The sequence below is a fragment of the Bombina bombina genome, chromosome 4, assembly GCF_027579735.1.
Source record: "Bombina bombina isolate aBomBom1 chromosome 4, aBomBom1.pri, whole genome shotgun sequence".
Classification (NCBI taxonomy): Eukaryota; Metazoa; Chordata; class Amphibia; order Anura; family Bombinatoridae; genus Bombina; species Bombina bombina.
The window spans coordinates 10,857,099-10,872,720 of NC_069502.1; the positions used below are offsets into that span (position 1 = coordinate 10,857,099).

Consider the following 15,622-nt stretch of genomic DNA (forward strand, 5'->3'; position numbering starts at 1 on the left):
GTTTAGTTACCTAGTGACAGGGATCATGTCAAGTTCCTGAGATTTAGCATTATCAATTTGTCTACTAGAGACTTAAGATGTTTATTTACATATATTTACAGATAATGTCTGGATAATTTGTTGGTTTATAAATAAATAATAATAAAATAAAAAAAAGTTCCTGAGATTTAGCATTATCAGTTTATGGCTACTAGAGACTTAAGATGTTTAGTTACCTAGTGACAGGGATCATGTCAAGTTCCTGAGATTTAGCATTATCAGTTTATGGCTACTAGAGACTTAAGATGTTTAGTTACCTAGTGACAGGGATCATGTCAAGTTCCTGAAATTTAGCATTATCAGTTTATGGCTACTAGAGACTTAAGATGTTTAGTTACCTAGTGACAGGGATCATGTCAAGTTCCTGAGATTTAGCATTATCAATTTGTCTACTAGAGACTTAAGATGTTTATTTACATAGTGACAGGGATCATGTGAAGTTCCTGAGATTTAGCATTATCAGTTTGTCTACTAGAGACTTAAGATGTTTATTTACATAGTGACAGGGATCATGTGAAGTTTTTGAGATTTAGCATTATCAGTTTATGGCTACTAGAGACTTAAGATGTTTATTTACATAGTGACAGGGATCATGTCAAGTTCCTGAGATTTAGCATTATCAGTTTGTCTACTAGAGACTTAAGATGTTTAGTTACATAGTGACAGGGATCATGTCAAGTTCCTGAGATTTAGCATTATCAGTTTGTCTACTACAGACTTAAGATGTTTAGTTACATAGTGACAGGGATCGTGTCAAGTTCCTGAGATTTAGCATTATCAGTTTGTCTTCTAGAGACTTAAGATGTTTAGTTACACAGTGACAGGGATCATTTCAAATTCCTGAGATTTAGCATTATCAGTTTGTCTACTAGAGACTTAAGATGTTTATTTACATAGTGACAGGGAACTTGTCAAGTTCCTGAGATTTAGCATTATCAGTTTATGGCTACTAGAGACTTAAGATGTTTATTTACATAGTGACAGGGATCATGTCAAGTTCCTGAGATTTAGCATTATCAGTTTGTCTACTAGAGACTTAAGATGTTTAGTTACATAGTGACAGGGATCATGTCAAGTTCCTGAGATTTAGCATTATCAGTTTGTCTACTAGAGACTTAAGATGTTTAGTTACATAGTGACAGGGATCATGTCAAGTTCCTGAGATTTAGCATTATCAGTTTGTCTACTACAGACTTAAGATGTTTAGTTACATAGTGACAGGGATCGTGTCAAGTTCCTGAGATTTAGCATTATCAGTTTGTCTTCTAGAGACTTAAGATGTTTAGTTACACAGTGACAGGGATCATTTCAAATTCCTGAGATTTAGCATTATCAGTTTGTCTACTAGAGACTTAAGATGTTTATTTACATAGTGACAGGGAACTTGTCAAGTTCCTGAGATTTAGCATTATCAGTTTATGGCTACTAGAGACTTAAGATGTTTAGTTACATAGTGACAGGGATCATGTCAAGTTCCTGAGATTTAGCATTATCAGTTTATGTCCACTAGAGACTTAAGATGTTTAGTTACATAGTGACATAGATCATATCAAGTTCCTGAGATTTAGCATTATCAGTTTATGGCTACTAGAGACTTAAGATGTTTATTTACATAGTGACAGGGATCGTGTCAAGTTCCTGAGATTTAGCATTATCAGTTTGTCTTCTAGAGACTTAAGATGTTTATTTACATAGTGACAGGGATCATGTCAAGATCCTGAGATTTAGCATTATCAGTTTGTCTACTAGAGACTTAAGATGTTTATTTACATAGTGACAGGGATCGTGTCAAGTTCCTGAGATTTAGCATTATCCGTTTGTCTACTAGAGACTTAAGATGTTTATTTACATAGTGACAGGGATCATGTCAAGTTCCTGAGATTTAGCATTATCCGTTTGTCTACTAGAGACTTAAGATGTTTATTTACATAGTGACAGGGATCATGTCAAGTTCCTGAGATTTAGCATTATCAGTTTGTCTTCTAGAGACTAAAGATGTTTATTTACATAGTGACAGGGATCATGTCAAGTTCCTGAGATTTAGCATTATCCGTTTGTCTACTAGAGACTTAAGATGTTTATTTACATAGTGACAGGGATCATGTCAAGTTCCTGAGATTTAGCATCATCAGTTTATTGTCCTCCTCTTGCGGCTGCCTACAGAACCCCTTGTGTTTACAGATGTGCTTGCAGATTTGATGACTTTGTAGGTCCTTACTTAAAAAGATGGAGCTTGACAAAAGTTGTGCATCTGGCTGTACTTCAGTTTGTTCAGAGTCACAATTGGAAAATAAATAAGAGCCCCTTAACTCAGTCCTGTGGGTCTTTAATGGGGTTCATAATAGATTCAGTGGTTTAGCACATACTGAAGCTGTCATAGGCCTGTGCCCTTCTGCAGCGGAATCCTTTCTTTTCTGTTGCTTAGCGCATGGAACTTGTGGTTCTCATGGTAGCTGCCTCAAATGCAATTCCGTATGACAGATTTCATCTTCGGCCCCTCCATTTAAAATGCTGCATCAATGGAACCACAATGATTTGTCTCAGAAAATTCTGTCAGGACAAGATCGTCCCTGACTTGGTGATAGACTCATCAGTATAGTACAGATTTATGTTCCCTGCGCTGGAAGGTATCTGCTCTTTTCACCAAAAAATGTAGTGAGAAAGGAGTTTTTAGATAGCTAGTACCAATATGGATAGTAAGAAAATTCCCTTATTCTTTCCACAGTCTGGGGATAAGGGTGGCTGTATCAAATGGTTTAAATAATTAAAAATGATGTATCACAGATAGTAAAATGTAATAGTATTTAATATAACTGCATAAAAATTAATGACATGGTTAGGGGATCAGACCCCTGTTACCTAATATAAAATGCAGATATCAAATACAAATGACAAAGGTTGGCCAACCTAATAAAAGATGTGTAAAGATATTGATATCTTATTAAAAAGTATAGAAACAGTCGGTGTATAAACACCTGTGTTACACGTGTATATCACAAGTTAAAACTTCTATGTTCTTAAGAACGGTTGTATAATAGAGCTGACAATTTTCTTTTGTAACCTTTTCTCCCGTGGTGGGTATACAGCCACATGCAGACAGGACTTCAGGTCATAGTATCTTAATAGTAACCGCCCGACTTCACTGTTTGTCTCCCCTTTTTCACGGTGGTTTTGTGAACTGCACTGCTTGGGTATTGATTCCCACACGTGATGACTTGTGGATTTGATTAATAAAACAAAATGCCTGCTTACCAGATGAATTAATTTCTTTCATGATGTCTGCGAGCCTCGCCCTTTCTTTTTGATCAGGTGACAATACTTGTGTTACGGTACCAACAGGATACCAAGGGTTAATACCAGATGGAAGATGCCCTGAATGTGAGATCAACAACTCACAACCCAGCTAATTCCCCCCCCCCCCCTCTCAAACATGAGACCAGGCTCCATATTGAAGGTTTAAAACAGAATGCCATTTATTAAAGGATATATGCCTAGTATTTATGCAGGTCTGACCCCAGCTGGGGGGTTGAAACAATATAGAGGGAAAACGCCCTTTGACATGCCACAATAGAATCACATTACTTAAGCAGATAAACAATTTAGACACAAGAAAGCAATCCTTATCACCAACAGTCTGACTCTGGAGGTGATTAAACAATGGGAATGTTTATCACTAAACTTAATTACAGCACACAATAGCTGATGCCAGCAACCTTGTATTTAGAAAATAGCTTCTTCTGTCACATAGCTCCCCCCTTGTGGAACACTCCGGCAGACCCGGCTTGACCCTTTGGCGGGTCAACTTGGGGATGACCGCACTAGGAGGTGGTAGGCATGTCAGTTTGCCGGGACAATCCATCTGCATTCCCGTTTAGCTTACCGGGCCGGTAGCTGATGGTGAAGTTATAGGGCTGGAGGTCTAAACTCCACCGCAGCAATCTACCATTGTCTCCTGAGACCCGGTTAAGCCAGACTAAGGGATTGTGGTCCGTTATGAGGGAAAATTCCTGTCCGTATAGATAAGGGTTCAACTTCTTCAGTGCCCAGACCAGGGCTAAACATTCCTTCTCTACTGCCGCATAACTTACTTCCCGAGGTAACAACTTTCTGCTTAGGTATGCGACAGGGTGCTCTCCTCCATCCTCCCCGACTTGACTTGGCACAGCCCCCAGTCCATACATGGAAGCATCTGTATGAATGAGAAAACGTTTGTTAGGGACTGGGGCAGCCAAGACAGGGGCATTCACAAGGGCCTGCTTCAGTGCCTGAAACGCGGCTTCACAAGCTGGAGACCACAGGACCTGTTTGGGGAGGTTCTTTTTAGTTAGGTCAGTCAGGGGCTTGGCGATAGTACTGTAGTCTGGGACAAAACGTCGGTAATACCCGGCTGTCCCCAGGAAGGCTGGCACTTGGGTCTTAGTGATAGGTGTGGGCCAGTTAGCCACAGCCTCTACCTTGGCTGGCTCCGGTCTCTGGCTCCCACACCCCACTCGGTGACCCAAGTACTGTACTTCAGCCATACCTAGATGTCACTTGTCTGGTTTCAAGGTCAGGCCAGCGGCCCGAATCTTGTCCAGAACCACCCTTACATGGGTAAGGTGTTCTTCCCAGGACTCACTGTAAACCGCAATGTTGTCCAGGTATGCACAAGCAAATTCCTGGAAGCCATCGAGGAGTCTATCCACCATACGCTGGAAGGTAGCCGGAGCATTCTTCATCCCAAAGGGCATGACCTTAAACTGGTACAGGCCGAATCGGGTGACGAATGCCGACTTGGGGATAGCATCCTCGGCCAGGGGAATCTGCCAATAGCCTTTACACAGGTCTATGGTGGTCAGATAGCGTCCCCTAGCAATACGGTCTAGTAATTCGTCTACCCGGGGCATCGGGTAAGCGTCAGTGGTGGTCCTCTCGTTGAGCCGCCTGTAGTCCACACAGAACTGGGTGGTTCCATCTTTCTTAGGTACCAGGACTACAGGTGAAGCCCAAGGACTATCGGAGTTTTCGATGACTCCCATCCGAGCCATCTCCTGTATCTCCTTCTGCTTTCCTTCTCAGACTGCTTCGGGTATACGGTAGGGAGGCTGTCGCAGGGGATTCTATCCAGGGGTCTCTACCTTATGTACAGCTAGAGTAGTGTAGCCGGGCTCTTGGGAGAACGTCTCCTGCTTCTCCCACAGGAGCTGTCTTGTCTGTACCCTCTCGGTAGGGTTTAACCGGTCCCCTAGCTGCACAAGACTAGTGAGGTCAGTCTGGGGGTCCTTCTCTAATAAGTCGGGTAGGGGTAAATTCTCTGGGTCGTCTGCAGCAGGGGCACACACTGCAGCGACATCCTCTGGCCTCTCCTGATACTCCTTCAGCATGTTAACATGAAAGGATCGCTGGATCCTTTCATCTGCACAGCTGGCTATAATATAGGTAGTATCACACACCTGAGATAACACCTTATACGGGCCCTGCCAAGATGCTTGCATCTTGTTGGTCTTCACAAGCTTGAGCACCAAAACTTTCTGTCCAACCTGGAAGACCCGCTGCCGGGCACCCCGATCGTACCACCCCTTCTGTCTCCCCTGGGCCACCTGGAGATTCTCTCTTACCATCAGGGACAGTTTCTCCATGCGGTCCCGGAGTTCCAGAACATATGGCACTATGGGGATCCCCTCCTGCTCTATCTCTCCCTCCCAGTGTCCTCTAATGAGATCCAGGGGGCCGCGGACCCTTCTCCCATAGAGTAACTCAAAGGGAGAGAACCCAGTAGATTCCTGGGGCACCTCTCTGTACGCAAATAGCAGATGAGGCAGGAATCGTTCCCAGTCTCTGCAAGTGTCAGTAAAGGTCCTCAGCATCTGCTTGAGGGTGCCATTAAAGCACTCGCAGAGACCGTTAGTCTGTGGGTGATAAGGCGAACTGAGCAATGGTTTAATGCCACACACCTTCCACAGCTGCTGGGTGAGCACAGCGGTAAACTAGGTCCCCTGATCAGAGAGAATCTCCTTAGGGAACCCGACCCTAGTAAAAACCTTAACCAGGGCGTCAGCGACTGTCTCTGCCTCTATATTCGACAGTGCTACTGCCTCTGGGTAACGAGTGGCATAGTCTACCACAGTGAGAATATACTTCTTACCTGATGGACTAGCCCTGGCCAGTGGACCCACAATGTCAACGGCTATGCGGGAAAAGCGTTCCCCAATGACAGGCATAGTCATAAGCCTAGCTTTTGGGTGATCCCCCCGCTTACCCACCCGTTGACAGGTGTCACAAGTACTACAATATACCCGCACATCTCGGTTAAAATTGGGCCAGAAGAAATTTTGGGTGATCCTATGAGCTGTGCGGCGGGACCCTAGATGTCCAGCTAATGGTACATCGTGCCCAATCGGCAGAATCTCTTGCCGGTATTTCGCAGGCACCACCAGCTGCCGATTCTGTGGAGGGGCAGTACTTTTCTGGGCAGGTTTGGGGATTCTATATAGCCTATCCCCCACCCACTCATAGCGTTCCCCATCTACCCCCTCTTCTCCAGCATCTGCCCTAGCCCTGTACTTCTGAAGGGTCGGATCCTCCCGGGTTTCCCTCCCGTACGTCTCTGGGGTATCCCAGCCTAAGGGGGCCTGATCTAGGGTACAAGTCGGAGAAGAGAGTCTTACCTGGGTCTCAGCAGCAGTTGGGTCGGTCTCGGCGGCACGGGTCTGGGCACGGGTAGTCACAGGGTTAACATCAGCGGGACCCATGGGAGCGTAGGCCGAAACAAGGGGGGCCAAGTTATTTCCAAGGAGAACATCAGCTGGTAAATCCTTCATGACCCCCACATTCACATGTCTAGTGCCCACTCCCCAATCCAAATGTACCCGGGCAACAGGTAGGCGGAACACAGTGCCCCCTGCCACCCTCACAGCCACAGTGTCTCCGGTGTGCTGGTTCTCGGACACCAAGTTCTTTTGGAGCAAGGTCATGGTAGCGCCAGTATCCCGTAGACCACTGACCTACTTCCCATTCACTTTAACCAGTTGCCGGTGCTGTTGTCGGTTATCCCAGTGGACAGCTTGCACAGGGTCTGCTTCATGTAGGATGCCCCAGCATTCTTCCCCCTCTACGCAGTGGGCAGCAGGCTGAGGGTTACGTGGGATTCCGCTGGCGGGTCTCCTCCAGGACTGTGCTTGGTTCGCAGTGTTTAGGGGACACTCTGATCTTTTGTGCCCTAGTTGCTTACATCCAAAGCACCAAATAGGCTGTGAGTAATCCCGTGAGGTGAACCGGGCTGTCTGAGGGTAGTTCGTGGCTGAAGGCGGTGTGGTATAGCGGTGCTCCGGGGGTTGGTAACTGGCAGCTGCTGGGGTGACTGGGGGTCTGTACTCCACTCTAGCAGGGGGCTTAGTGGTAGCAGTATCCAGTTTGTGGGCATCCGTATACTCATCTGCCAGGCGAGCAGCTTCATGCAGGGTGGAGGGTTTACGGTCCCGAACCCACTCTCTAACTCCTGCTGATAACTTGTCAAAGCAATGTTCCAACAGGAATAGCTGCAGCATCTCTTCCCCAGATACGGCTTGGCACCCCGCCATCCAGTGAGCTGCTGTGCGGTGCACCTTACATGCCCACTCAACGTAGGAATCACCAGCCAATTTAACAGTGTCTCTGAACCGCCTCCAGTATGCCTCTGGTGTAACCGCATACCTGGAGAGCAGAGCCTCTTTTACAGTATGATAATCCCCGACTTCCTCATCTGGAATGGCCCGAAAAGCCTCACTGGCCCGGCCGGATAATTTTCCGGATAATATCGTGACCCAGTCCTCTGCGGGTACCTTGTGTAGTGCACATTGCCTCTCAAAATCCGCAAGGTACCCATCAATCTTTCCTTCTGTTTCCAGGAAGTTTTTAAAAGCTGTAAAATGCACTTTTCTCTTTTCCACTGGGGTTGCTGTGACTTGGGCTGCTGCAGCGCCGCTTTGGCGAAGTAGGTTGGCCTCCACAGCTGCTATGACCCGGTCGATAATTTCCGCAGATGGGTTGGGGCCATAATGTGCCAGTCTTATTTTGACCGCCCGGTCAAAGCTTGCTTCTTCGGGGGTTCTGTCTGATATGCTGGGCTCATTGGTTCCTTCGTGCCCTGGTATTCCGTCCATCTCGGTCAGTCTTGCAATAATCTCCCTCTTCCTGAGTTACTGGTTTGTTGGCCCCGTTGTTCTAGCAGGTCTTTAAGGGTAGCTCTTTTTAGCCTTTCATACGGTATTCGTATTCGGTCTGGATGTGTAGTTGCTCTTCTGGGCGATAAGGATCCTCCCGTCGCTTGCCACCAATTGTTACGGTACCAACAGGATACCAAGGGTTAATACAAGATGGAAGATGCCCTGAATGTGAGATCGACAACTCACAGCCCAGCTAATTCCCCCCCCCCCCCCCCAAACATGAGACCAGGCTCCATATTGAAGGTTTAAAACAGAATGCACTTTATTAAAGGCTATATGCCTAGTATTTATGCAGGTCTGACCCCAGCTGGGGGGTTGAAAGAATATTGTACATTTAGATAGAGGGAAAAACGCCCTTTGACATGCCACAATAGAATTACATTACTTAAGCAGAAAAACAATTTAGACACAAGAAAACAATCCTTATCACCAACAGTCTGACTCTGGAGGTGATTAAACAATGGGAATGTTTATCACTAAACTTAATTACAGCACACAATAGCTGATGCCAGCAACCTTGTATTTAGAAAATAGCTTCTTAAAGCTGAACAAAGTTAACTCTTTCAGTTCTGACCGAAGGGTCTGTCACAACTTGTTTTACACTTTTTTGCACCACTTTATCTTTCCTGATCTTCTCTTTTCCTCACCTACTTGGCCATATATATAACTGAGGATCATGGAAAATGGGAGGGAAATAAAGCTCTGGTGTGTTGGGATGTCTTTTTTTTCCCTCCTAGTGGTCAGGAGGGGTTTTTCCCACACCTGATGACTCGTGGACTCTCACCATAATTAAATAAATTAATGTTCTTGGTAATTATAAATATTTCACACAGCATTGGTGTCTGTAAGTTCAGCTATTCAATGAATGTAGACTTTGTGAAGTTCTCTGTAGAGTGTTTAAATTGGGTCTTTTCATTGGATATTGAGTTCTGCTGTCACTTATACTGCAGTAGTTCTGTATTGTTTGGTACAAAATCCTTCTTAGTGTTTGATGGTACCAATCATTCATTCTCGGTTCTTTCCCAATGAAGTCTTTTTTTGTGTAGGCAGTCATAACTGTGGAGACTTGCTCTTGAAAATACCAAACAAATTGGCTGTTATGGTTACAGACGCTCCTGATAAAAAGGCTCCCACGATTTCTCCTCTTTGGAAGTCTGAGAAGTCACTTATTACACAAACCGCTTGTACAAACCGCTGGTACACGTCGGGTACTGAGCTGCACTATACAGGGTATATACACGTCGGGTACTGAGCTGCACTATACAGGGTATATACACGTTGGGTACTGAACTGCACTATACAGGGTATATACACGTCGGGTACTGAGCTGCACTATACAGGGTATATACACGTTGGGTACTGAACTGTACTATACAGGGTATATACACGTCGGGTACTGAGCTGCACTATACAGGGTATATACACGTCGGGTACTGAGCTGCACTATACAGGGTATATACACGTCGGGTACTGAGCTGCACTATACAGGGTATATACACGTAGGGTACTGAGCTGCACTATATAGGGTATATACACGTCGGGTACTGAACTGTACTATATAGGGTATATACACGTCGGGTACTGAGCTGCACTATATAGGGTATATACACGTCGGGTACTGAGCTGCACTATACAGGGTATATACACGTTGGGTACTGAACTTCACTATACAGGGTATTTACACGTCGGGTACTGAGCTGCACTATACAGGGTATATACACGTCGGGTACTGAGCTGCACTATACAGGGTATATACACGTCGGGTACTGAGCTGCACTATACAGGGTATATACACGTTGGGTACTGAGCTGCACTATACAGGGTATATACACGTTGGGTACTGAGCTGCACTATATAGGGTATATACACGTCGGGTACTGAGCTGCACTATAAAGGGTATATACACGTCGGGTACTGATCTGTACTATACAGGGTATATACACGTCGGGTACTGAACTTTACTATACAGGGTATATACACGTTGGGTACTGAGCTGCACTATACAGGGTATATACACGTTGGGTACTGAGCTGCACTATATAGGGTATATACACGTCGGGTACTGAGCTGCACTATACAGGGTATATACACGTCGGGTACTGATCTGTACTATACAGGGTATATACACGTCGGGTACTGAACTTTACTATACAGGGTATTTACACATCGGGTACTGAGCTGCACTATATAGGGTATATACACGTCGGGTACTGAGCTGCACTATAAAGGGTATATACACGTCGGGTACTGATCTGTACTATACAGGGTATATACACGTCGGGTACTGAGCTGCACTATACAGGGTATATACACGTCGGGTACTGAGCTGCACTATATAGGGTATATACACGTCGGGTACTGAGCTGCACTATACAGGGTATATACACGTCGGGTACTGAGCTGCACTATACAGGGTATATACACGTCTGGTACTGAGCTGCACTATACAGGGTATATACACGTCGGGTACTGAGCTGCACTATACAGGGTATATACACGTCGGGTACTGAGCTGCACTATATAGGGTATATACACGTCGGGTACTGAGCTGCACTATACAGGGTATATACACGTCGGGTACTGATCTGTACTATACAGGGTATATACACGTCGGGTACTGAGCTGCACTATACAGGGTATATACACGTCGGGTACTGATCTGTACTATACAGGGTATATACACGTCGGGTACTGAGCTGCACTATATAGGGTATATACACGTCGGGTACTGAACTGTACTATACAGGGTATATACACGTCGGGTACTGAGCTGCACTATACAGGGTATATACACGTCGGGTACTGAGCTGCACTATACAGGGTATATACACGTCGGGTACTGAGCTGCACTATACAGGGTATATACACGTCGGGTACTGAACTGCACTATACAGGGTATATACACGTCGGGTACTGAGCTGCACTATACAGGGTATATACAAGTCGGGTACTGAGCTGCACTATACAGGGTATATACAAGTCGGGTACTGAGCTGCACTATATAGGGTATATACAAGTCGGGTACTGAGCTGCACTATATAGGGTATATACACGTCGGGTACTGAGCTGCACTATACAGGGTATATACAAGTCGGGTACTGAGCTGCACTATATAGGGTATATACACGTCGGGTACTGAACTGTACTATATAGGGTATATACACGTCGGGTAGTGAGCTGCACTATATAGGGTATATACACGTCGGGTACTGAGCTGCACTATACAGGGTATATACACGTCGGGTACTGAGCTGCACTATACAGGGTATATACACGTCGGGTACTGAACTGTACTATACAGGGTATATACACGTCGGGTACTGAGCTGCACTATACAGGGTATATACACGTCGTGTACTGAGATGCACTATACAGGGTATATACACGTCGTGTACTGAGCTGCACTATACAGGGTATATACACGTCGGGTACTGAGCTGCACTATACAGGGTATATACACGTCGGGTACTGAACTGTACTATACAGGGTATATACACGTCGGGTACTGAGCTGCACTATACAGGGTATATACACGTCGGGTACTGAGCTGCACTATATAGGGTATATACACGTCGGGTACTGAGCTGCACTATACAGGGTATATACACGTCGGGTACTGAACTGTACTATACAGGGTATATACACGTCGGGTACTGAACTGTACTATACAGGGTATATACACGTCGGGTACTGAACTGTACTATACAGGGTATATACACGTCGGGTACTGAGCTGCACTATACAGGGTATATACACGTCGGGTACTGAGCTGCACTATACAGGGTATATACACGTCGGGTACTGAGCTGCACTATACAGGGTATATACACGTCGGGTACTGAACTGCACTATACAGGGTATATACACGTCGGGTACTGAGCTGCACTATACAGGGTATATACAAGTCGGGTACTGAGCTGCACTATACAGGGTATATACACGTCGGGTACTGATCTGTACTATACAGGGTATATACAAGTCGGGTACTGAGCTGCACTATATAGGGTATATACACGTCGGGTACTGAACTGTACTATATAGGGTATATACACGTCGGGTAGTGAGCTGCACTATATAGGGTATATACACGTCGTGTACTGAGATGCACTATACAGGGTATATACACGTCGGGTACTGAGCTGCACTATACAGGGTATATACATGTCGGGTACTGAACTGTACTATACAGGGTATATACACGTCGGGTACTGAGCTGCACTATACAGGGTATATACACGTCGGGTACTGAGCTGCACTATATAGGGTATATACACGTCGGGTACTGAGCTGCACTATACAGGGTATATACACGTCGGGTACTGAACTGTACTATACAGGGTATATACACGTCGGGTACTGAACTGTACTATACAGGGTATATACACGTCGGGTACTGATCTGTCTGTCATCTGTTACAGCACATTTGACTTTGCCTTTGAGCTGAGTCGTCTTTCCATGAAACAGAAGCTGCCAGAGCTGCACCTTAAGTATGCTGTTTACCTAGAGGATGAGGTAAGTACTTGGCTTGTGTATGATATATACAGGGACGCTCTGTGTGCGCGAGTGTCCCCATGTGTGACACGTGTCCCTTGTGTGTCTATTTGACTGTATGTGCTCCCCCCTCTGTCAATCTGTCCCCCATGTGTGACACATATCCCTTTTGTGTGACTGTGCTCCCCCCTCTGTCAATCTGTCCCCCGTGTGTGACATGTGTCCCTTGTGTGTGACTGTATGTGCTCCCCCCTCTGTCAATCTGTCCCCGTGTGTGACACGTCCCTTGTGTGTGTGTGTGTGACTGTATGTGCTCCCACCCTCTGTCAATCTGTCCCCTGTGTGTGACATGTGTCCCTTGTGTGTGACTGTATGTGCTCCCCCCTCTGTCAATCTGTCCCTGTGTGTGACACATGTCCCTTGTGTATATGTGACTGTATGTGCTCCCCCCTCTGTCAATCTGTCCCTGTGTGTGACACATGTCCCTTGTGTATATGTGACTGTATGTGCTCCCCCCTCTGTCAATCTGTCCCTGTGTGTGACACATGTCCCTTGTGTATATGTGACTGTATGTGCTCCCCCCCTCTGTCAATCTGTCCCTGTGTGTGACACATGTCCCTTGTGTATATGTGACTGTATGTGCTCCCCCCTCTGTCAATCTGTCCCCCATGTGTGACACATGTCCCTTTTGTGTGACTGTGCTCCCCCCCTCTGTCAATCTGTCCCCCGTGTGTGACATGTGTGCCTTGTGTGTGACTGTATGTTCTCCCCCCTCTGTCAATCTGTCCCCCATGTGTGACACATGTCCCTTTTGTGTGACTGTGCTCCCCCCCTCTGTCAATCTGTCCCCCGTGTGTGACATGTGTCCCTTGTGTGTCACTGTATGTGCTCCCTCCTCTGTCAATCTGTCCCTGTGTGTGACACGTCCCTTGTGTGTGTGTGTGTGTGACTGTATGTGCTCCCACCCTCTGTCAATCTGTCCCCTGTGTGTGACATGTCCCTTGTGTGTGACTGTATGTGCTCCCACCCTCTGTCAATCTGTCCCCTGTGTGTGACACGTCCCTTGTGTGTGTGTGTGTGAGACTGTATGTGCTCCCCCCTCTCTCAATCTGTCCCAGTGTGTGACACGTCTCTTGTGTGTATGTAACTGTATGTGCTCCCCCCTCTGTCAATCTGTCCCCGTGTGTGACACGTGTCCCTTGTGTGTGACTGTCTGTGCTCCCCCCCCTCTGCCAATCTGCCCCCCTGTGTCTGACACGTCCCTTGTGTGTGTGTATGTGTCTGTCTTTGCTGTCCTCCCTCTGTCAGTCTGTCCCCGTGGGTGACACATGTCCCGTGTGTGTCTGTCTGTGCTGTCCTCCCTCTGTCAGTCTGTCCCTGTGTGTTACACATGTCCCTTGTATGTATGTGTCTGTGCTGTCCTCCCTCCTTCAGTCTGTCCTCATGTGTGACACATGTCCCTTGTGAGTATTTGTCTGTCTGTGCTTTCCTCCCTCTGTCAGTCTGTCCCTGTGTGTGACACTTGTCCCTTGTGAGTATGTGTCTGTCTGTGCTGTCCTCCCTCTTTCAGTCTGTCCCTGTGTGTGACACTTGTCCCTTGTGTGTATGTCTGTGCTGTCCACGTTTGACACATGTCCCATGTTTGTATGTGACTGTCTGTGCTCCCCCCCTGTCAGTCTGTCCCCCTTTGTGTGACACCTGTCCCTTGTGTGTGTATGTGTATGTGCTGTCCCCGTTTGACACATGTCCTTTGTGTGTATGTGTCGGTCTGTGCTGTCCCTGCTTGACACATGTCCCATGTATATGTGTAACTGCCTCTCCACGCTTGATTACTTTATGTACACCCATCACTAGTTTATCCGGCTATATCTCCTTAATATTATAATTTACAGGGGCGGTTTGCAGATGCTGAGGCAGAGTTTGTTAAAGCTGAGAAGCCCAAAGAAGCTGTGCTAATGTAAGTATACTTCTCCTTGCTTAATTAATAGATTGGTAACTCATGTTCAAGTGGGTTCAAGCGTTTAATATGTATTTTAGCGCTGTCATATTTAAAGTCTGTTGTCTCCTTTCCCATAGTCTGTGTCTTAGTCTTACCTAGAGCCAGGAAATAGTCTGTGTCTTAGTCTCAACTAGAGCCAAGCAATAGTCGTCTGTGTCTTAGTCTGACCTAGAGCTAGGCAATAGTCTGTGTCTTAGTCTGACCCCCCAAGGCAGAACATGCTGTGATCTGAGATGTCATCGCAGAAAATGCAAAATGTTTGCAGAAAGAAAAGGACACATGCAGGAACTGTTAGCCCTTTTGCTTTGCAGAGCTGCTCTGCATCAGGTTGTTATCTTCAAACAGTGCTGATTTCTGACTGCACTGTGTAGGTTTTCCTAACAAACGGCAAGAAGAGCAACGTACTGTTTGAAGAGAACAGTCAAATATGGAACAGGACTGGTTCTCATAGATTTTTTAAACCACACCCCCTAGCCTTTTTCTAGTCTGAAAAGCTGTGACTCCTGAATATTTTTACCTTATATTATATGTAAGACCAAGAGCAAAGGAAACAAATTTGCAATGAGATTTTCAGTTGCTGTAATATATTATACAACATTGTAATTTAAATGGTGTTTTAGTCTGCCTAATATAAAATTAATTTAATTTCAAAATGACCTGCACAAAAAATTGTCACTAAAAAAATCTCATTGCAGAAAGTGAAACAAAGTTCTGCCTCTGGGGTCTGACCTAGAGCCAGACAATATTCTGTGTCTTAGTCTGACCTAGATCCAGGCAAAATTCTGCGTCTTAGTCTGACCTAGACCCGGGCAATAGTCTGCATCTTAGTCTGACCTAGAGCCGGGCAATAGTCTGTGTCTTAGTGTGACCTAGAGCCGGGCAATAGTCTGCGTCTTAGTGTGACCTAGAG

General features: G+C 45.8%; 1 protein-coding gene across 1 annotated transcript in view; it reads left to right on the plus strand.

Annotated features, from left to right (window-relative positions):
- Positions 1–15,622, plus strand: part of IFT172 (intraflagellar transport 172) — a gene marked incomplete in the record, with an annotated part of 949,422 nt that overhangs the window by 421,543 nt on the left and 512,257 nt on the right. The window contains 2 exon segments of the mRNA XM_053710932.1: positions 12,641–12,734; positions 14,606–14,670. Coding sequence (XP_053566907.1) covers positions 12,641–12,734; positions 14,606–14,670 — 159 coding nt within the window.